Below are 21,837 nucleotides of genomic sequence, written 5' to 3'. Positions count from 1 at the left end.
CCATCTGCAAAGCTCTGCCAGCTTGTTCTGGCTCTATGGACAGCGGCTTAGGGCTGAGGTGCCATAAGGGAAACCAAGTATGACCCCCATGGTTGAGATGCATGCTAGCTTTTACTAGACCACGGTACTAAAGTTGGACATAAGGCAGCTGAGCTGCACAGGACTCTTCTTCAAAAAGGCAGGCGTTCTGTGCTACTGACAAGCTGGCGCTTTGAATATGGCGCAACTCCCTTGTTTTTGTCCGGGGTCATCTGTCCTCGGGTTTTATGGTGTCCAGAGCTTCCATCTCAGCAAAGGAGCAGCTGTAAAAGCCTCGGTGATGATGGGGGCTCAGGAAAAATAAACTAGGGCAAAGGCGACGTCTCTCCAGAGGCCGAGACTCCCACCCACCGCTGGCCCCGCCTCGGAGTGGGAAAAGGAGAACTGGGGAGAGCCGTCGGAAGAACGAGGTGGGCAACCCCTAACTCAGAAGGGAGTCGGGTAAGGGGGGTTCGCCTCCACCCAGGCGGGCTAAGGAGGTAGGTGGGGGAATAGGGGGTGATCTTTGCAAGCCCCGCGCCGACCAGTCCTGCGCCCCCCCTTGGCTGAGCAGCCCAATAGTGTGGCCTGGCCAAAAGACCCCGCCTAATCAACTGCCTGCCACGAGGGGGCCGCTCCCCTCTCGGATTGGTACCCGTTTTCCCACGATTGTTGGGGTAGGGGCTGAAGTTTCCTCCAGTCGTAGATAAAAGAGCACTTGCAAAAGAGAAAAGTCCCCCTGTGCAAACTTGCACATCGCGACACGCCCCCCTCCGCTTGCCTTTCTGGCTCCTTTTTAGAACTAGCACGAGGATTTCCCTATCGCCCAGTCCAGTCTGTCTCTGCATTCCTGCCGCAAGGGGGACCTTCCTTCCCAGTTCCGGGATGTAGTTCCGCCTGTTTGCACAGCAAAATGCTTTCTATGCAATTATCTGGCCGCGCTTGGGGACCGTTTGATGTGGGATGTGTGGTAGTGGATCCGCTGCTTTTGAGTGTTGTGCTTGGTTCTTGATCGTATCCTTTCCGACCCTGCTTATTTTGATGGTAAAGATGCCATTCTTGTTTTGGGATCTGATCCGGCAGCTTTGCTAGTGTTTGTGTTTCTGAGATTCTAGCATTGGGCGGCGGGGAGTCTGAGTGACACACTGAAAAACGCACCAGTGCAACATTATTCATCGGTGGTAAGGAAAGTTTTGTTTTGAAGTTAATATTTCAAATTGCTAGTCGCTGAAAACCCGTTTGAAATGTCTTTGGCCACCTACTCGGCTGCAGCACCTGCTATTCTTTCAGACTGAAGGGACGTGACAGCACCGCTATACTAAGAGGATCAAGAGTGCAATTTATAATCGTGGGATTCCTTTATGCAGAGTTCTTGCTCATGTACTCCTAATTGCAATTTATCTGAGAATCCCTTGGGGAATACAGTATTTGTCTTTTACTAGCCTCCAAGTTTCCCTTTTGTGTTGCAGGTTGAAGGGATGAGGAAGACAAGTGTCAGCTTGTTTCTCTGAAAGTAAACTGCCCATCTTGAGGTACTTAGAAGTTTAAGGAGTGGAAAAAAACCTGTTACTCTCCTAGTTTGCTCTTCCTATATTATATGCAGTATTCTGTTCAAATCAGGAAAAACATTTTACTGCTTGGAATAAAACCATGTAAAACCATTTCAAATAAATTCAGGTATGGACTCTTCTGTTATAGCAAGTGGCTTTGATGAGCAGCTATCAGTCGGGATCTACATTTGTAGTCGATTCTCCACCTGGGGGTCTGTAACGGCAAGTGTATTTTTTGTAGGTGGTTGGAGGATGTCCAGGTGGGATGGCTGAGGGACCTGCTATAGACAATTACTGAATAATTTTTTTCATTCCTGCTTGTGGGTTTCTAGATACTAATAATGTAGGAGTTTGAGTTTCTACTAGCCCACACCATTCTAATGGTTTTGGCCCATACCAAAATTTACATTATGCCCTTTGCATCCACTTTGTTACAGCACTCTGGACATTTAAAGAATTTCTCCATAATAATTGATGTGCCCCTCACATGGCTACCACCATACATGGAACATTTCCTCTAGGAGGGTTTCCCAAACTTGGGTCTCCAGCCGTTGTGGGACTACAACATAAATTTGTGACACTGGAAGTGGCCCTAATTTTTGGTAGGCTGGAATAATTGCTTTGAGCTAAATCCAGACCTACTTTACCCAGCCTAAGCATTGACTGGGGTCAGAATTTACCTGAAGTAACAGAGAAGCTTCCCTCCACTGTAATTTGAAGGCCATGGAATAAATGCTGGAAAAAATGAATAAATAAGAAGTCTGTGTTCCAAGCCCTTAAGAATGCAACCCACATCCCTCTGTAATCACTGGTTAAATGCTCATTGGCATTAATGGTCCCAGATGTTGCCCAAAGCCTTTAAAACCTGCACCTGGCTTTATGGTGGCATATGGTGTGCTGACCTGGCCATCTTTTTATCAGTCTAGTCAAAAGGGGAGGCTATGAGTGCCACTGTTCACAGATGTCTCAGAATAGCTTTCTCTTGGGAGCACTGGCTGAGAATTTTGTTAAGCACTATTAGCTGGTCCATTTAAATTCAACTCCTTCACAGCAGCAATACAAAACATATACCCCAAAGAAATGTGGTGTGAGAGAGAAGACATGTGACAATTACACTTTAATTTTGAGGGGACAGGACATTTCTGACTACTTTGAAGCTAAAGTAACTTTCTTTTGCCTCTCAGTGTGTCTGAACAGGTAAAACGAGTGTCTCCCAAGTTGAAGTTTGGCCAAGGGAGTTGCAAGCGACTATCTTCTTGAAGTACCATGTCCACAGATGCTGATCCCTCAACCTTAGTGAAAGTGCTCCACTTGGTTTTCCTTTCAACTTTCTGGGGAATGCAGATCTGGGTGACTTTTATAGCCAGTAGGTTGGGACCGTTCCACAGCCCCCCTCTTTGCACATAGATGCTTAAAGGCCAAATTAATCACAGTTAATTTATTTAGGGAGGGATTCAACATTTGGAGAAATGGGAGTGCTCTGCACTGGCATATGCAGTGAATTCAGAAAGGGGAAAAGGGCTACTTTAGCTTGGCAGTAAGATGTAGGCTGGGCAAATAGGGATAACACTGGTTGGCAAAAAGATTTACTTTCTGGATTGGTGAGTCTATATTCCTAGACACCAAGCAGCTGAATGATGATGATGTGAAGGTAAAACCACCAAGTGTGGAAAATCCTAATAAACAATGGAAATAAGCATAGCTGTCAACTTTCAGATTTGAAAATAAGGGATCAGCAGCCTCACCTGTCCCGGGGACAGTCTACGGGATATCTAACAATCCGGGATAGCAGCGGGAAGCAGCAGGAAACAGCGCTGAAATAAGGGAATTTCCCGCAAAAAAAGGGAAGGTTGACAGCTACGGAAATAAGCCATTCTGAAGCTAGAAGAGATTATCTAAAACTGTATACGTCTGTTAATTTTGCATCCAATGGTTTTTTAAAAATAGCTATTCATTATTATTTTTAGCATTTGTAGCATTTAAATAACCTTGTTCCTTTGTGTTCGCCCCACTTGTTCTTGCAGGTTTTGTGATGGGCAACAATCTCTCACAACATACATTCGGATTCATTCAGAGTTGCCTCTTCCCTTATTACTTCCACATTGGCTCAGCTTGTGCTTTCATCAACCTGACCATATTTGCCATGTGTCACCCCAGCGAACTTCTCAATGAGGAAGAAACCATGCAGGTAGTGGGCTCCCTCTTTTAAATATCGCGTGCATCCGTTAGTCCGCCATTCTGCTTTGTTATATGGCCTCGCTTGTGATGGCATGCCTGCCTTAGGAAGAAGTGGTTGGACCGAGAAGCCACCCACGCTTACCAGCAGGGCACTCCTTGTGTTTCCTGTAACTACCACCATGGCTGGTAGGAGGTAGTATTAGTAGGTGGAGGGGCAGAGCATCAAAGGGGCACAGTTTGGTGACTTGGCACAGGAATGGAACATCTTGCACCGAAAAATACCCTATTAATCCTAATTTGAAAATGCAATGGCAGGGCCAACCCACAGGTTTATTTTAAGGATGATATGCACTGCTGGGGCCACAGGAACCTGCCTAGGTACCAGCCATGAATCTAAATATTATTCCTGCAAAGCGATTGCAGGTACATGTGATATGAAAACCCCCACATACTAGCTGATGCTACCAGACAATGAATAGTATAACTATCTTTCCTTTCCAGATTACAGTCTTCTTCATTTGTGTCATAGTTGCTGCTCTAAACGCTCAGTGGTTTGGGCAAGTGACTTCAGATATTATGGCCGAAATGCACCTGATTGAGCAAAGCTATGGCTTGCGAGAGGATGCTGGGTGGTTCCCGCATAAGTCCTTTATGCGGCTGCGTCAACTGGATTCTCATTACAGGGAGCTGACAAGCAGACTAAGCATCTATCATGGTTTCTCTTCCCTCTGCAACCTGTGCTGCATCGCATGCAATGGCTTGAGCCTCTACTATATGGCTGCTCACCTTTCAACATTATAAGCAAATGGGTAAATAACTTGCATGGGCATGATTGTGAAAAGATGGACTGCAAATGGCAGAAGCCAGGGCCTGGGTTGCTGTAGAGTGCTCCTCCAAGCAGGATTCACAGGTGCTTGGATCACCCTGTTCTGAGTACAGCATGCTATAAATTATCCAGCCATCATTGAGTTGGCAGCCCATGCACTAATCAACCTTTCATAGAACACTGGACTCCTTGTTGATCAATGCAGTTAGATTTTGTTTTATTACCGCATCTGTTGTTGCTCTTTGGAACGTAAGGCTTTAATATAATCCATGGTAGAATTAAAAACCTTTTGGCTGGGAAGAGCATTTTACCTTTTCAGAAGTTGGTATCAAATATATTTGATATCAGAAGAGATTTTCCCTGGACTGGACCAAGCACAGTTAGGAAGTCATAGGTGCCCTTAAGCTGATACCCATAACTAGCAAGGCTGCAGCCACCTTAAAAGGTTAACATCTGGTCCTTTAGAAGACTAAGGGGAGCAGAGGGCACATGAAGTGACAAATCCTTTTTCATCTGTAGGCATCTGTTTACGAATTTTTCATTTTCAAAAAGAAACCTGTTACTTGCATCAAGTATTTTGGTGGCATTTAAATTGTCTCATAACTGCAGTAATGAATTTGTTTCCCGGCCGAAAGTGCTCCTGTTCTTTATTTGCTATACAACAGAGGTCTAGTTTCAAAAGTCAAGCAGCCGTTTGGTACCTCCTTTTCCCTGGAGACAAGCACTAGCCAGAGTTGTTCAGATAGAACTTGCCCTTCTATATAGGTTGAACTCAGGAGTAAGTTGCTGTACAGCACATTCCTTGCCTTATGTCTTATGCATTTACTGGATCTTCCCACCTCCATGAAAAGTGATGTGAGTTCCAAGTTCAGAAAGCATATGCATGAGAGCACTTCAAAAACAATTAAGCTGTATACAGAGGGATGCCATAGATAGACTCAGTGTGAAGGCGCATCCTTGAGATACTGTACTCTAGAAACAAGTCATTTTATGTTGTTTTTTTACTTGTTGTACATTAGCAGCATGGAGAAGGATGCTACTGTGGCCACAACTTTAGCAATTGGGTAGGCATAAGAAATGTACCTCCGGAAATTAAAACCGTAATTTAGAACCTATAAAATGTGCCCAGCTCCTTTTAAAACCTATTTTGGATAGGTTAATGCGATCTTGTCACAGCAAAAAGCCAGCAAAATTGTAAAGCTCTCAACAATGGGATTCCACATTCCTTTGCTGAAGTGCACAAGACAGTAGTGAATAAATTGCAGCTGTGGTTTAATCTCTGTGCCTATTGAGCAGGCGAACGCTCTGAATGAATCTATTGGAAAAGAAACAACAGGTGGCAGGCATTTAGGGGTCCCCCTCCATATTCTAAACATTCCAAAAACAGAATTGTTAGCTGTGCTTGCATAGCATTGGATGCAAGCATGCTCCCTGACCCCTAGATACACTTATTTTATGGCACTTAAATCTGTAAAGTTATACTGTGTTGCCCCAAGCTGCAAGTAGAAGCCCCATTGAGATTAACACGGTTTATGGCAAATTGGATACTTCAAGAAATAATCAGATATTCGGGTGGGGTGGGGGGTGGGATCTATTTCTCTCAAGCAAAACTCAGTGTATTAAATATCTAGGTGAATAACGTAACAGGAGCCCTGCTGGATCAGGTGAAAAAGAGGCCCATATAATCCAGCAAGTTGTACTCACAGTGCCCAAGCAGATACGTGCGAGGTGCCTGCATGCAGGACCCAAGTGCCACAGCATTCTCCCCACCTGTGATACTCCGCAACTGGTATTCAGAGACATACTGCCTTTGACAGTGGAGAGTGAGGTTTTCTACTTGATGTATGCCCCGTCTTGTTCTATTCCTTTAATTTTAAGGAAATGTGAACGATGCTTATTCACCCCAATTAAATAGAAGTGCAGATGCAGTTTCTGTGGCTAGGATTAGGAAATCTGCCATCTCGATGGTTGCAGAAGAAGATACATGTGTACGAAATGTTCCATCTTTCAGTTTATAAATCTAAAGAGGCCTTGTTCCATTATGTGTTGTATTCCACCCCCACTCCCCTCAAAATGTTCATTCACTTTAGCCAGTGGACCTTCTTCCCAAAGAAGTAGTTTTTAGAAAAAGGTGCAAGTTTCACCAAAACCAAAAAGGTAGGAGTCCCAGCTTTTATGAAGTACCTGCAAAAACAATTAGAAAGTCAACCTCCAGTCTTGGCTCGCAACGTTCTAAGATAACCTTATATGCTTGTGTTTGTGCATGCATGTTTGCTTATACTACCGTCTCATTTCCCCACCCCATTCCACACTGAAAGATACTGGAATAACTTGGTAGGTTAGATTCTCACCTGCTCTACAAATTTGGAAGAAGATAGGACAGAAACATAATATGGGTGGGATTCACCTAACAAGCCCAGTCAGCAGAAGCTCTTATGCCCAGAAATTGGCTCTGGGCAGGGGTCAGGAGAACCTGCAGAATAGCGCTCAGTGGAGAGAAAGGTAGGCTTCATTCTGTCTGGCAAGCTGAAATGTTTGCACAGAGGGAATGCTCACTACAGCACAATGCTCAAGTCCATCCCCTGCTTTGACTGTTGGAATAATCTAATAGGCTAGGTTGGTAAGAAGAGATGTCCCCACTGCGAAGATCCATGACATTCTAAAAGTTCAGGCAGGCACAACTGCAGCAAATTACCCTTTCTTTAGAAGCTGATCACCTAACCTTTTGCTGCAAGGCAGTCTAAAAATACAGCCACCTTTCAATGCAATGGCTATGCATTGTTATTTCTGTAAGTAACTGTCACGTCTAGTTGGTGCCACCAAGAGAAAACTGAGGCAGCCTTGTAGTGAAATGGATGAATAAGCTTCAGCTGAAGCTGACACCTCTAATCTGAAGTGACAACATATGGGCAGTTTTGTTGGCTGTTGATATCTAAGGCTACTGTATCCTTAACAGCAGAATCTGCTGACGAACAATTATATCTCTGTCAGATTACTGTTAGACAAAAAAAACCCTTCTTGATTTTTTGAAGCAAGTAGATGGATCCTGTTGATTCAACATTACACACGTGTCATTTTGACAATAAAGATGAGTAACATGCAGTCCCCAGCTCAGAATCTCACCTTTGGTGCTGCAGCGCTTGTAGCAATGTGGTTTCTGTGTCTATCTGGTATATCTCTCCTTTTTCTTCATCCTCAAAATACAGCTGTGCAATTTAATATGAGAGACAAATCGACTAAATATGTGAACAAGGACAAGCAACATTACCTGTAAGGCTTAGTACGATATTTATGCAGGTCAGCAGGGCATCCGTATACTAACAACCAACTACTCATGTGATGGAAAACCCTTTTTATTGCTTCCGTTTGAGACTGCAGTTTATTAGGGCAAATTCTGGGAGTCCAGAACTGTGGTAGTTTAGGGGTTGTTTTTTACCGGATTTAATTTTATTTCTATTTATTGCTTGCCATTGGAAGAGCTAAATAAATGAATTTTTATTCAAGCCTACAAATCTAAGTACTTAATGGAAGTTTTAAAACAATTTTGCAGTTGTTTATGGATAACACAACCCTCTGATTTGAGATTATTCTCTGCCTGTCTGACCTATCTGTGGCTATATCAGGGTTGGGGAGTTTGGCCCTCCAGATGTTTTTGGACTGCAAATCCCATTAACCCCAGCATAGCCAATGATCAATGAAGATGGTAATTTTAGACCCAACAGCATTTGAAGAGCCATAAGTTTCCCATTCTTCGCCTGGGATGCAGGTAGAGGCTGACTTAGGCTCTGTCAAACTCCATGATGAAGCTGTTGCTTAGTATACTGTTGTGTGAAGGCAAAAAGTGTGGTTGCTCCCTCAATCTTTGCTGGAAGGCTCCTTTTTACTCCCTCTAACCTCAGTCTTTCTGTCCCCTCTCTCTCCACATCTGCTAGAGCCCATTGCTCCCCTCCCGCCCCTCCTTAGGGTACAAAAGGTCTAGACTCCAGGCATCCCACATGGGGCTACACTGCTCAGGGTTATATATATTAGAATATCCATTTTAAGAAAGGACAGATAAATGCCAAAAGGCGTTGTATCTTACCTCCAGTTCACTAGGAATATATTTCTTTTCTACATCCCAGGGAGGTAGTTCTTCAAACATGACCATTAAGTGGTCAATAAATCTGAAACACAAGATGCATCATGTTACTCTCAAAGCCATTACGTTCAGCTTCAGCAACTACTAGAGTTGAATTCAAGTAGATACTGTACACTGACGCCTTTGGAATTCAAAGCAATGTAGCTTCATTAAAGGCTGCTAACCAACGCAGTATTTTTTAAAATTAAATTCTTCAATGCTTTTTTCAAAATAGGCATGCTCAGGAAGATCATAAATCTATTCTCTTATTTAAGGTTAATCCAAAAATAACTACTTTCTCACAGCACTGCTCAGAGTCTCTAAAATAGCTCACAACCACCACTTCATACAAACATGCTCTAAGACTCCAAAAGTTTTGGACCACAACTTCCATCATCCCTGTCCATTGCCCATGCTGGCTGGGGCCGAAATGAGTTGTAGCCCAAAACATTTGATGGAAGGCATCAGGCCAGGGAAGACTTGTTCAGACATTACTGAGATTAGCAGATGAGGCCGGCAGACATGCTCCCACTCCTACTCTTCACATTCAGAACATCTCAATGGCCTTACCAAAGTACTGGAAAACACAGCAAATAAAATGTGTGAATTGAACCCACTGCCTCCTCCCTTCCATATTATGTTCATTTGGATTTATATAAATTCAGCTTTAAAAAACAACCACCTTGATTCTTCATGAAAAGAGGAGATGAAGTCAGTTTGCCCATGCTCGGGATACAGGAACAGCACAGGCCAGGTTAGGCTGCCATTCTCATCTAAACAGACTTTGGCACCGATATCATTTTCTGAGCCAAGTCCATCTAAAGACATCTCAGCCAGGTCTGCTGATATCGTTGTGTCTTCCTTAGAGGATGCTAGAGACAATTTGATGTTCCGATCCTATATCGGAAGAGAAAAGGAAAAAAATAATGAGGCAAGTATCCACATCTTTACACATTTAAAATTTCCAGGGGCAATTCTTCCCACCAAAAGAAAAAGTTACCTTGATAGCTTTGAGTAAGGCCTCCTTCCGAGACTGTTCCCTCTTCTCCTGCAATTTAGCTTTTCTGAAATCCCTCTCTTCAGTGCGCTGAAAGACAGACAAAGCTACATCATAACTGTGGGGAGGAGATTGCTGTTCCACCAGTCTTAGTCTACTGTATAAACAGGTTTCCGTTTGCCCCCTTCTAACCTTTAGTCTATCAGCTTTAGCTCTTGTTTCCAGAAGTTTCTTTTCTTTTGGATCTATTCTCAATCCCTCCTCGCACCATGTTATGGCTTCAGAGAAGTGTTTAAGTTCCAAATGGCACAGTGCTCCTAGAAAAGCAAGTTCGTTTCACATATGTCCGCAGCAAACACAGATACACTCAACTAATTTTTAAAACATTAGTGTGGCAAACAGGGAGGTACACTTACGCTGGTCAATTTGTTTCTAGACTGAAGGCACTGAAGAGCCATAGAGGCCTGAATTCTAGGCTGACTTTTATTTATTTTCTTACATTTATGCCCTACTTTTCTTCCATCATATAACCTAGCATGAACCTACATTTATTATTACAGTACTTTTAGAAGTATTTATAACCCACTCTTCACCGACTATTTTCAATCTCAGAGCAGGGAGCCACATAACAAATAATAAAAACATGTCCAGTAAATAATAACAAATTTACAGCTAAACTACAATAAGGGCAGCAATTGCAAAGATCTCCCACTCCTTTTCCAAGGTAGCAACACCACAAAAAAAGAAGAAGAAGAAAAGACAAGGGTGGCAATAAGCCTCAACTCTTGTTTCTTTCTTCTTCCTGGGCTGCTGGGAAGGATGCGGCAGGTGGATTTGTGAGCATCTCCCATCTCTCTCTTTACTAGCGAGCACAAACAGCATTCAGCATCCTCCCATGGTTCCCAGATGCTAACTAGACCAAGACCTGCTTTGCTTCATTGGAATGGTGGTCTCATGTGCCTTCAGACCACATGCTGCCCCTAACATACTGCAAATAACTTCGTTCCAAGGTTCCCATGCTTCTTCCTTCTCTCTATCTCAAGTAGACACAACCCTTTTAAGTTGCATTATATTAATATTTCATGGCACTTTGAAAGTTTACTTTTCAAGAAGTTTACTTTTATTGCTGTTATACAGTGCCCCCACTTTCTTAATTACACGGAGGCCTTTATTAAAATGCAACTGTTGAACATTCTTTTACCTCTTGTAATTGCCTTGAGGTGAGTGGGTTTCAGTTTTCTTGCTGCGATAGCATCATTGAGAGCAGAGCGATAGTTACCTAAACAAAACATACCTCTGTAAAACCTGGGTCATTACATTGGATTTTTAAGGGAGGCTGGCAAATTGCTCCCTAAGAAACACTGGGCTACACTGAGGCAAGACACACAAGGTCTTCAAATATGACATTAATTTATACGGATAATGAAAAGAGGAGGCATTATAACAGATTCCAAAAGCTGCTCCTCTTTTTTATAAATGTATTTGATAAATAATAATTTGATTTTGTTGCAAAAACTTCAACACAACCTATTACTTCTTGGCTTTCTTTTCAGACTCTGTATTTGAGGCTATTCATCCCTACTAAAAACCAACAGCACTCAATTCTTTTATTTATCCAGACTAGCTGCTCAAGAGACATCTCTGCCTGCACATACTGAGTCTTGGGACCTGGAATACATTGGATCAAATTATGTCTAACAAAATTTAAAGCACTGCAATGTGGACAGTGACAGCCAAACCAGATGCAATATTATGCATATTTGAGAGTAAGTCCTAATGAACTCAGTGGTGCCTATTTTCTTTGGGAGCTCCACATACACTGCTAAATTCACATCTAACAAGGATAAGGGTCTAAAATTTAGCATCCACAATACTACTTGTTTGTTTGTTTAAAAAAAATTCAAAAACAACTTTATGACTGCTGGAACATACAGGATAAAGTCCTACCTTTGATATTCTTCTGCTATATAGAATTTGAACTAGGCACAATTTTGAATGCAATACATTACCCAAATAAAACTGGGCTGCAGCTCTGTTTGTATGAAGAACAGTATTCAATTCTGGGTCATTGCACTTCTTTTTCAGTCCTTCTGAATAGGATATCACAGCCTTCTTATAATTCTTTTCCTTGAAATAATCATTGCCCTCATTCTTATAGGCCTGGGCTTGAAAAACACCAATAAAGATAAACATTGCAATGTTAGAAAAGCAATAATAAGCACTCCTTTAAAAGTCAAGTTATCTATAACACATAAAGCACAGATCTTATGCTTCCCAGAAAACTCAGGCTAATCAGCCTGCTATACTATGGTTTTTTTCTTTTACACCAAAGGGGGTCAAGGATATTTCTGCAGCTATTAAAGTTTTTAATGCTATGATAACCTCTCATTTTTTTATGGAGCTGCGCGTGCCGGCCAAGTTAAATTTCTACAAGTCCTATGAGCCCCAATATGTATTTTTTGAAATGGGACGGTGCCCTTTCAAGATAAACACTTGGTTGTTAACCTTAAAGCTCTGGCTTAAAATCTTTATTTTCAAAATGGGAATACAGTAGGGCCGTCAGCTCATTTATCTGTGGACACCTATTGCAGCATTTGGACAAAGGTTATGACAGAGGCTGTATTTGACTGTCACCCTTTCTCCTTCAAATGGGACACAACAGAGCACCCGCCTTGGTAAGACAAAGCTGGGATGTCTCTTTTCAAGACATTGAACTGATTGAGACGAAACAATTATGCCCTTTGATTCCTAGAGAAAGTGTTGCGAGAACAATGTAAATTTCATCAGCTGATACATTTACAGTATGTAAGTGGAGACTACCTTCAGTTGTATGGTCCTCATCAAAAATAATAGACTGAAGACAAGCAAGGTCAGGATTCTGCTTAGGATCTATTTCAGCAGGAGCTTTCCTCATGAACATTGGGATCTGGTCAAATTCCTGTCAACAAATGCAGGCAGCCCAAGTTACCAAGGATAGAAGAAAAGGGTTCAAAATAGCCACATGTCTTTGGAAATAGAGCCTTTATTCGAGATACTTAACAGAAGAACTTGCATTTTTTCCCTCCCATACATTGAATTTTGTCCCTGGGTATTTCTAAAGAATTCACTTAATTCATAGTTCTTGGCTTTCTAGGTAAGTAATTTCATACTTAGCATCAGCCCTTGCTAAACCTTCAAACCCACCATTTTCCTGTTACAAAAACACAAAACCAAACCAAAACCAACAGGAATGTAAGATATAGATCCTGTAATATCCGTCACTGAATTATATTAAATTTCTCTATTCTTTCAAGTCTATTATTGTTTACCAAGAAAGACACATTGGCGAGGTTAGCACATAATGCTAAACCATTGTTTATTAAACTACAGTTTATTAAGCTGTATCATCAATAAACTAGTTAATAATAAACTAGTTTAATAAACAGTATAGAAAAATGTGACTAGAGAATTCATCATCTTATTCAACAACTAGCCCTCCCTCCAGAATTCAACATCTGGCCCTCCCTCCAGATGTTGTTGGATTCCAATGCCCATCAGCCCCAGTCAGCATGGTCAAGGGACAGCAAAGAGGAGAGCACAGTCCAGCAAAGTCTGCAGAGTCACAAGTTCCCAAATTCAGGTTACAATTAAAAAAAAAATATTTTTTTGATACACTGACATGTATTGTGAACTTGCAACCCAATACGAAAGTTTAAAATGCCACCTACTCTAATGTCACAACACACATCCCACCCCTTGGTTAGAAAGCCAACATCCACTGTACATGTTCTCTAAAACTGCTCTCTATATCCAGGTGTGGGAGATGACTGGTTATTAACACTGGAGGCAAGGCATTCTGCACAAGCTCTAGAGGCACTCTCATCTTTACTGCTGGCTCATATGCCCTGAAGTTGAAAGCAGGCTCCAGAACTGACCTCTGGCTCAATCATAATTTAGTAGAGCTAACCAGCAATGCTCACAACAAATAACCCTGTTAAGATCTGTACCATCAACCCTCGCCCTGCAGTGGTTAGGAGGAAGACTGGAAATTAGTGGCTTGCAGAAGGCTAGCCAGTGTTTGTTTACTTTATATCTTACCTTTCATCCAAGGAGCTCAAGACAGCGCGCACGATCCAACCCCCTTCCACATGTCATCCCAATAACAACAACAACCCTGCGAGGTCGTTTAGGCTGAGAGAGGCAGGGACCAGCTCAAAGCCACCCCAGCAAACTTCTCGGGCGAGTGGGAGATTTCGAACTATGTCCTATCCCGACATTCAAAACTACAGACCAATTCCCCCCAAAAGCTCACCCTCTGCCTACCTGTCAGGGCTGTTGGAGAGGACGGAAAGGTGAAAAGTGAGGCCTCTTTTCACAAGAGGCCGGTGAAAAGTGGATAAAACTAAGAGGCTGGAGACTCTTCCCCAACCTGGCATCTCCCCAGGAGCCTGTGCAGTCGAGCGCGGCCATCGGGTCCTCCCTCGTCCCGCCGCCCGGAGAGACGCACCTGCTCCCAGTTGTCGGGGCTGAGGGCGCCCGCGTAGCGCTCGGGGCCGCGGAACCTGTCCAGGAAGGCATCCCAGCCCGCCTCGTGCTCTTCCTCCTTCTCCGCCATCATTTTGCGCTCCCCTTCCAGTCGCAGCCAGGCTCGCTCGCTCCGCCCTTCCGGAGGCGGCGGCTTTCCGCCCCTGCTGAGCCCGAAGCGGGAGGAGCCCGACGCTGCTTCCCTGGGCCAGCAAGGGGAACGCGGTGCTGAAGCGGGGCTTTTGCAAGCTCCCTCTATCACCGCCCCCCTTGTTTTAAATTATTTCGCTTGTGGGGGCGTCAGTTGTCTGGGGTTGTAGGCGGGAAAAGGCGAGCTGAGGAAAAACCAGGGGCGCCTGTCCATACTAATGCACATCCAGTGCCGGATTTACATATAAGCGGGTGGCGCTGCGGGATGCGGGTGGCGCCGTGGGTTAAACCACAGAGCCTAGGACCTGCCGATCAGAAGGTCGGCGGTTCAAATCCCTGCGACGGGGTGAGCTCCCGTTGCTGGGTGCCTGCTCCTGCCAACCTAGCAGTTCGAAAGCACACAGTGCAAGTAGATAAATAGGTACCGCTCTGGCTGGAAGGTAAACGGCGTTTCCGTGCACTGCTCTGGTTCGCCAGAAGTGGCTTAGTCCTGCTGGCGACATGACCCAGAAGCTGTACGCTGGCTCCCTCGGCCAATAAAGCGAGAGGAGCGCCACAATCCCAGAGTCTTCCGCCACTGGACCTAATGGTCAGGGGTCCCTTTACCTAAGAGGACTAAACAACAACATTGGTATTTAAAAGGGGCTTGCAGGAGTGTTGTATACAAACTAATAAGTGACTAGGGCATGCATGCCTTGATCTTCATAGAAAAGCCTGTTATGATGTAACTATAGCAAACAAAAGTCCAGGAGGCTGGATTCTGTAGGGAATTGATGTTCTTTATTATCCAGGTAGCTGGTAAATTATCAATTCCTTTTATGGTCCTTTATAATGTTCTTGCTGAGGTTCAGTATAGGAAGAGTGATATTCACAGCCTTTTTGTTGTTGCTGCTGTTAGGAAGAGCTATACACCAAGATCCTTTCTCCTCTTCCAGTCCACTATTAATTTCCATTGGCCGATCTCCAGAGGTTTATAACAGCAAGAAGTCTGGAAGGGGTGTGGCGGATACTATTCAGGGCTCTGGAACTCCTTAGAGCATTTTCAGCAGCAGTGTCGCCGGCCTCCGTCTTGCAGTTGCTTTCAAGCCTCTCCTTCTGACTGGAGAGAACAGAAGAAACGCGCTCATGGGCATGTGCTGCAGCTATGCACACAGAAGCATCTGGGTCGTGCATCAAACCTTCAAGAGCTGAAAATGAAAGGGACACATTAACACATAAGGGGACTCTGATCCAAATAAATGCTAAACCTTTCACATTAAACCTTCAGCTATTTAATGTCCATTGTGGTTGTTGTGGATATCTTTAAAAATAACTCCACAAATTTTATAACTTGGACATATTTAGTGAATTTGCTTATTCATGTCTTTCATTTTAGGGTGGATCAAAACAGAGAAAACCCCCCGCTATAAGTAAGTCAGAAATTAGATCGTTATAACAAAAGAAAAAAAAAACCTCTATGGAAAATCACATTTTAAAATTTCCTGCTCTCTGGCACCATCTGGTGTTGTGTATTTGTAGCGCATTCAAATCACTGTTTCTTTAGTAATATGCCTGAGTCCTGAGTTGCACATTATTATGATGGAGGTAATTATTAGGGACCAATGTAATAGAGAGATTGGATGTAGAGAGAAAAGGCACAAGTCCTGAAGGAAAAGAGCCTTACCTACAACTATTAGCTACCGAAACATTAGCCATTATTTCTCTGCAACTGTGGGGACCAGAGGTTACATTTTAGGAAGGAAAATATGACAGTCCCATAATACTGCAGTTTTCGGCAGACTTAATTTCCTGAATTGCAGCATAAAAGTGTCCATATAATCATTATGTAAAACCATATCATAGAATCACCCTTTTACAGCCTCTTTTTCTAAAACTGATACCCTGTAAAAAACAAGACGGTAAACTTACATATGTCTAATAGAGATTTGAAAAATACTTAAAGGTGTGTATATATTACCCTAAACACACTTTGATTTCTTCCCCTCCGTAAGTATCTTGCAGTTTGTACAATTTTGAATGCAACTGGGAGAAAAAAGCAAAGCTGATTTTTCTGATTATATTGTGTGATTTTATGTATCCCATATGAAAGGATGTGCTCTACTTTAAGCACCACTTGTTGAATATTAAAGAAAAAATACATTGCTGCCTCAGGGTGGCCTCATAATGTTTTAAGGTGCTTTCAGTATTTTAATAGCAAGAATAATTGATGTGAGTTAATTCATAAATTATCGACCAATAAGTCTTTGAACTTTGCTTATATTCTGTCTTTTTTGTGTCTATATTATCTTTCACGATTTTGGTATTTTAATAAAAACGAAGGAAGAAAGAGGAAAATATACACTCTATACAAGTGTAACAGTGTCTGCATCTCATTCTCTCTCCTTTGTGTTCACTCTCTTCATTTAGTACCTAAAGACAAGACAGCAATAATCTTACAATTTCTCTATTTAACCTACCATGAATGATCATTTCCAAGTCTGTAGTTCCTGCCTTGCTGTCCATATGTTGTACTAGAAAACCTAAAGGCAACACACAAGGATTTAGTTGTCATTTAATTGGGTCAATGCCTGGTAGCAACACGTGTAACTAATTCTACTTGAAAACAAGCCCTTTGTTTCAATGAAATGTCTTAAGAAAGTGGGTTCAAAATTGTTATATGCTCAAGGACAAGGATGCAACTCTGTACTGGTTATCAGGGGAGGGGGGGCTGTATGTGCGTTCTGAAGCTAGTATTGCTGAGTAGAAGCTTTCATCCAAACAGATGTCCACAAAGCAGGTTTATCAGCATCCTTTCAGCATAGCAGTGGCAAACCTTGCTCCTGAGCTGAATGAGGCTGTGCATTTGAACTGTGACAATGCCTCTTGCTTGTCTGGATAAAAGTGTGTGTGTGTTTTGTATAGAAATCTCTGGGTTTGATGTTGCAGGAATGTAGCCTACTCAGTGGCGTAGCGTGGGGGGTGCAGGGGGGGGCCGGCCGCACCATCTGGGGTTAGGGCAAATCCACGGGTTAGGGGGCGCAAATCCACGGGTTAGGGGGCGCAAATTACTTGCCTTGCCCCGGGTGCTGACAACCCACGCTACGCCACTGAGCCTACTGTACAAAGGTTAAGAGTCCTATCCCTTGTTTGATGCCCCCTTGGTTCTGGGCACACCCACTACTAGAAAGCTGCTTATAAGTGAATTTGGCTCTTGGGTTTAAATAAATTCCCTAAACTTGTTTTAGGGAATTTGCATGATTTTAATGAATGCTCTCCACAGTAAAACGAAGATCAAAAGGTCCTGGCAAGAGCTAATGCAAACAGTTGAACTTGTGTTTTTCATTTACCAAGGAACACGATGGAAGCCCTTTTTATCGGAAGAAGTTCACTCTGAGTGTAATAAAGGTCCTGGTACAAGAATCTCTGGAGATTTGCCTCTTGCTTCTGCACCTGGAAACTCAAGAAATGCATAATTGGCTTCATTAAAAATAAAAATAAAGAGCTGGTGTGAGAGTTAGGAAAGAGCTACATAAATAAACATGCAACCATTATCATCATCATCATATCTGATTTTTTAAAAAGTCTGTAGATGGACAAATATCAGCTTGCTGTGAAGAATCAAATGAAGAAAGCTGTGCATAGCATTTCATAGTGATGAGCAGGAGGAGGGATTTCAGTGCTGCTGCTCAGCTCACGGCATGGCTTTTGTTCCTGCAACTGGCTGCACTAACAGAAGAGGAGGAGAGCATCTTTGAAAATCACCTCTTACACGGAAGCAACATTTGGATCAAAAGCCATTATGCGAGCTAAATGGCAGTGTTGAATTCCACCCCAGAATTCCAAAATGTCACAATTAGGGATGTCACTCAGCTCATAATCTTTCAAAAAGATTATCACCCCACTTTGCCCTTAATCTAATCTAGGTAAAGGTAAAGGGATCCCTGACCATTAGGTCCAGTCGTGACTGACTCTGGGGTTGCGGTGCTCATCTCGCTTTATTGGCCGAGGGAGCCGGCTTACAGCTTCTGGGTCATGTGGCCAGCATGACTAAGCTGCTTCTGGTGAACCAGAGCAGCGCACGGAAACGCCGTTTACCTTTCCACCAGAGTGGTACCTATTTATCTACTTGCACTTTGACGTGCTTTTGAACTGCTAGGTTGGCAGGAGCAGGGATCGAGCAATGGGAGCTCACCCCGTCGCGGGGATTCAAACCGCCGACCTTCTGATCGGCAAGTCCTAGGCTCTGTGGTTTAACCCACAGCGCCAGTAATCTAATCTAGACATTTATAAAAAACAAATAAACGCAAAAAAATGTGGCTGTTGGTTTTTTTTGTTTTAATTCCTTCAAGGTCATTATCCTTGCCACAATCAGGCTTGTGTTCTGCCTCTCTTCCTGTCCTTGTCTCTAGACTCCTTTGTACCAGCAAAGAACTTTTAGTGAAGCACTGGGAAGGGTTTATATTCAGTGGTAGAGCACATATCTTCCATGCAAAACACCCTGGGGACAACCCCTGTCATCTGCAGATAGGGCTGGGGAAGACTCTGACAACCTGGAGAACGGATGCTGTTTAATGTAAAGCAATAGTCAGAACTTGTAGACAACATACAAGGTACTGGCAGGTTTCATCCAGAACTTCTTCATGCTCAGGCCAAGCTTTCCTGCTGACAACCTGCTTTGGTAGTTTCCATCCCAGGAACTGAAAGGATTCATTTAAGGCATAACTACATTCCTGCAAGATATGGAGATGATATATCATTTTTTTTACACCATTCAGAAAACAAAACGCCCAACTACTGAATAGTCTTTAGGAAGGACACACCTTCTGGTATTTGCTCATCAACGGACAGGAAATGTGCATGTTGAGGTTTAGTATATTTACACTCAAGGAAGCATGAAAACACTGTATGGGAAATGCATCCGGAAGACAAAATGTATTGAGGAGTTAGTGATCTGACACAGAGCCCTTCCTGCCTCTGTTCCTTCCCCCTCCCTCACTCTTGTTAAGTTTTTTGAAGGTGTGAGAACAGTCTTAGATGTCCTGAGAACATTGGGAGGAGATGAAGCCCACCCCCCACAGCTGCCTCCTCAGTTGTGAAGGATAATGATGGGTACCTTCTTCGATGCTGGACATTCTTTTGAGAAAGTGAGGCATTGGTGGGGGGGACTATCTATAAAATTGGACGGTTCGGGCAGAGTTTCTTTGAAGCTCATGCACAGACTGATTGGCTGAAGAGCCATGCAAACTGAAGCTACCTGGGTGAGTCGCTTCACAGCTTCTTGAGGGCTTCTAAGTGGCAAACTGAAGTGCTTCCTTGGTATGTACACATTGCTTGCCGTTTTAGAATAAAATCTTTAATCTTCTCACTCACTTGTGTAGTTTGTATTGCTTCTGAATCTCATTTTAAAAGAACCACCTTGCCTTTTGCAAGACAAGCACTCAGATGGGAGCTAGAAAAGGCTAGAATAGAGAACTTTTTAAATTATCTGGTTGGTGAGAACCATGATGGTTCCCCTGAAAACAAAGAAATGTTGGCAGAAGCTTGCCTTGTGGATGTCAGGGTCCTCCTCTTCGAGATGCAGAAGTAATGGAACCAAGTTTTCTAGTACCTGATGCCTCATTGCATGCTTGTTATTTTTCTTAGCCCGTTTCACCATTTTCCCAAAAAGACATATGGCGGAAGCACGGACACTTGCTCTTTCCTGTCTCAAAAACAAAAGAAGCCAGTGAGATTGTTTCAGCAGAGAGTGATGTGCATACTGAGCCTGATTAAAAATTTGTAATCCCATTTCTCCATTATTTTTTAAAATGATAATTTTATTTCATTTATGAATCATTTCCTATGAAGCACCTCAAAGCGATTTCACAATACAACAAAAACATATGCCAAGCTAGTGCCAAACGTATCGCTCTGGTTTCCTTTGGACCACATCAGTGAGGCTGAGAGGTGGGGTCTTTGTCATCTGGGCAGCCCAGAACCTCCATACACATTGCCCAGGTTTGCGTCCCGGGGACGTCACTTTGGTGCTGCTAATGCAGCGGTTTGACTTCACCCCCGGAGGTGAACTCCATTGTCTCTTTTTTTTTTTTATAATGATATTTTATTAGATTTTAACAAAACAGAAAAAAAGTTTACAAAATCTTAAACAATAAATTCAACACAAAAAACATAGAAAAAACATAGAGAAGAAAAACAAAAAAAGAAGAAAAAACAAGAAAATCAAAAATCTCTCTTTTCAATTTCTCACCATTTTTCCCTTTTTAACTTATTTTCCTGACTCCCTCCCACCTCCCTCTTTGTATTCCAATTAACGATATGTTCAGCAAATTCATACCTCTTATCTTACCCTTGATTATATATACCCATATAATATCCTCATATTTTCATTTTTAATCAAACCGTTTTTGCCAATTCTTATTTCACCTTATTTCTCAAACCACTTCTTTTTTACAATAATTTCATTAATTTCATTAATTTTATCTTGTCCTCAAATCATTAAACTTTCAAAATTTAGACTAAATTTTGCTAGAGCCGATTACATCCTTTCCAACATCTTTTAATATTTCATTAGTATTAAACTAATTCCATAGATATAGATTAATTACACAAGACATTTCTCATTCTGGATTAGTCCAGCGCCCCTTTTCCTGGTTCACGGCAATGTCAGTCCATATATCATTATATCCATATCAGTCCGGTGTCCTAATATCCGAGGCTCTCAAATCATATCCAAGCCCCTTCTGCGAGTTTTCTTGTTCCTGTTTGTAGTTACATACATCCTTGATCCCTGTTGAGTTCTTTCGCCTTTCCTTCTCTTTCTCCTTGGGAGTCCAATCACCGGGTGATTCCGTACAGTAACATTCTTCCTTTCCTTTTCTCCAATTGTCCAATTCCCCGGTGTTGCACTCCCCAGTGTTTAGTTTGTAATCCAAGAAGTAATTGTTCCAAAAAAATTCTTCCACTCGTTTCACAGTCCCACCAAAGATAAAAATTTTCTTAAATCCAAAGTTTGGCCAGTGTCCTCCAAAGTCCATCCTCTGTATCTCCATCTTTCTCTGACCTTGCAGTTGCCCTATTAAATCTGTCTCCTGCATAGATTGTTGTACAATTTCTGTGGCATCTTCCATTGGCACCTCTTTACTGACTTTAGCTGTATTGTCCCTCTTTTGATTCATCAAAATCATTTTCTCCTCCAGCTGTCGCAGCCCATCATATATTTTGTTCAGAGCAGATAAGACTTCCTCTCTATTCATTTCTGTCAAGGTCAGGGAGCTGGTCCCACGCTCTAGTTTTCCCTGATACAATGTTCTCTTTATAACTGAAAAACAGGCACACTGGCTGGCTTCCTCTAGGGGGTGTAGTTACTTTTTGGCATCCATCTTTAAATTGTATCCAACAAGGAAAAATTCCTTTCGATTTCCAGATACTTTATTTCCTTTCAATATAAAACAAACAGGCAGAAAGCGGCTTTGGAATTATTTTTCCCTTTTCCAATTCTGTATATCAATTTTTCTATTTT

At 42.5% G+C, this 21,837-nt stretch overlaps 3 protein-coding genes across 27 annotated transcripts in view; 1 reads left to right on the top strand and 2 right to left on the bottom strand.

Annotated features, from left to right (window-relative positions):
* The first annotated feature begins 351 nt into the window (after positions 1-351).
* Positions 352-4,774, top strand: LOC310765005 (transmembrane protein 205-like). 5 transcript variants are annotated; one of them, XM_083619432.1, is made up of 5 exons: positions 352-449; positions 1,488-1,550; positions 2,753-2,934; positions 3,593-3,756; positions 4,248-4,774. In XM_083619432.1, exons 3-5 carry the CDS (start codon positions 2,835-2,837, stop codon positions 4,545-4,547), a joined length of 564 nt encoding a protein of 187 aa, XP_083475558.1. In that variant the 5' UTR covers positions 352-449; positions 1,488-1,550; positions 2,753-2,834; the 3' UTR covers positions 4,548-4,774. The 5 variants fall into 5 exon arrangements, with proteins under 5 accessions (XP_083475558.1, XP_083475556.1, XP_083475557.1 ...); XM_083619430.1 differs by having other exon boundaries at positions 400-518; XM_083619429.1 differs by lacking the exon at positions 352-449 and adding an exon at positions 927-1,062.
* Positions 4,775-5,188: 414 nt separating this feature from the next.
* On the bottom strand, positions 5,189-14,336 carry TTC4 (tetratricopeptide repeat domain 4). The gene is made up of 10 exons (XM_083619420.1): positions 14,173-14,336; positions 12,507-12,624; positions 11,696-11,851; positions 10,888-10,965; positions 9,879-10,003; positions 9,690-9,776; positions 9,372-9,586; positions 8,654-8,735; positions 7,696-7,778; positions 5,189-6,756 (listed from the first exon to the last, which is right to left on the bottom strand). The coding sequence occupies exons 1-10, from the start codon at positions 14,281-14,283 to the stop codon at positions 6,654-6,656; spliced, it is 1,158 nt and encodes a 385-aa protein (XP_083475546.1). The 5' UTR covers positions 14,284-14,336; the 3' UTR covers positions 5,189-6,653.
* Positions 14,337-15,097: 761 nt separating this feature from the next.
* Positions 15,098-21,837, bottom strand: part of MROH7 (maestro heat like repeat family member 7) — a 31,168-nt gene continuing 24,428 nt past the window's right edge. For 17 of the 21 annotated variants that reach the window (XM_083619409.1, XM_083619414.1, XM_083619397.1 and 14 more), the window contains 5 exons: positions 19,864-20,019; positions 18,926-19,048; positions 17,666-17,768; positions 16,796-16,858; positions 15,098-15,526 (listed from right to left, as the gene is read on the bottom strand). In XM_083619409.1, the coding sequence (XP_083475535.1) occupies positions 15,282-15,526; positions 16,796-16,858; positions 17,666-17,768; positions 18,926-19,048; positions 19,864-20,019 (690 nt within the window). In that variant the 3' untranslated portion in view covers positions 15,098-15,281. Of the gene's footprint in view, positions 15,527-16,795; positions 16,859-17,665; positions 17,776-18,925; positions 19,049-19,863; positions 20,020-21,837 lie in introns of all 21 variants that reach the window. The other 4 variants (XR_014549403.1, XR_014549404.1, XM_083619404.1 and 1 more) reach the window with 3 other exon arrangements.

This window comes from Podarcis filfolensis, assembly GCF_964270895.1.
Source record: "Podarcis filfolensis genome assembly, chromosome: 6".
Classification (NCBI taxonomy): Eukaryota; Metazoa; Chordata; class Lepidosauria; order Squamata; family Lacertidae; genus Podarcis; species Podarcis filfolensis.
This window is presented reverse-complemented; position numbering and strand designations above follow the sequence as displayed.

What these genes read in the sequence shown, in the direction of transcription:
- LOC310765005 (XM_083619432.1), top strand. Translation starts at nt 2,835, where the DNA reads ATGTCCACAGATGCTGATCCCTCAACCTTAGTGAAAGTGCTCCACTTG. An exon ending in CTGGGTGACTTTTATAGCCA is followed by an intron (nt 2,935 to 3,592) that starts GTAGGTTGGGAC and finishes TTGTTCTTGCAG; the next exon opens with GTTTTGTGATGGGCAACAAT. An exon ending in ATGAGGAAGAAACCATGCAG is followed by an intron (nt 3,757 to 4,247) that starts GTAGTGGGCTCC and finishes TTTCCTTTCCAG; the next exon opens with ATTACAGTCTTCTTCATTTG.
- TTC4 (XM_083619420.1), bottom strand. Translation starts at nt 14,283, where the DNA reads ATGATGGCGGAGAAGGAGGAAGAGCACGAGGCGGGCTGGGATGCCTTC. An exon ending in CCTCAAGGCAATTACAAGAG is followed by an intron (nt 10,004 to 10,887) that starts GTAAAAGAATGT and finishes TTGCTTTTCTAG; the next exon opens with GAGCACTGTGCCATTTGGAA. An exon ending in ATATTCCTAGTGAACTGGAG is followed by an intron (nt 7,779 to 8,653) that starts GTAAGATACAAC and finishes TAAATTGCACAG; the next exon opens with CTGTATTTTGAGGATGAAGA.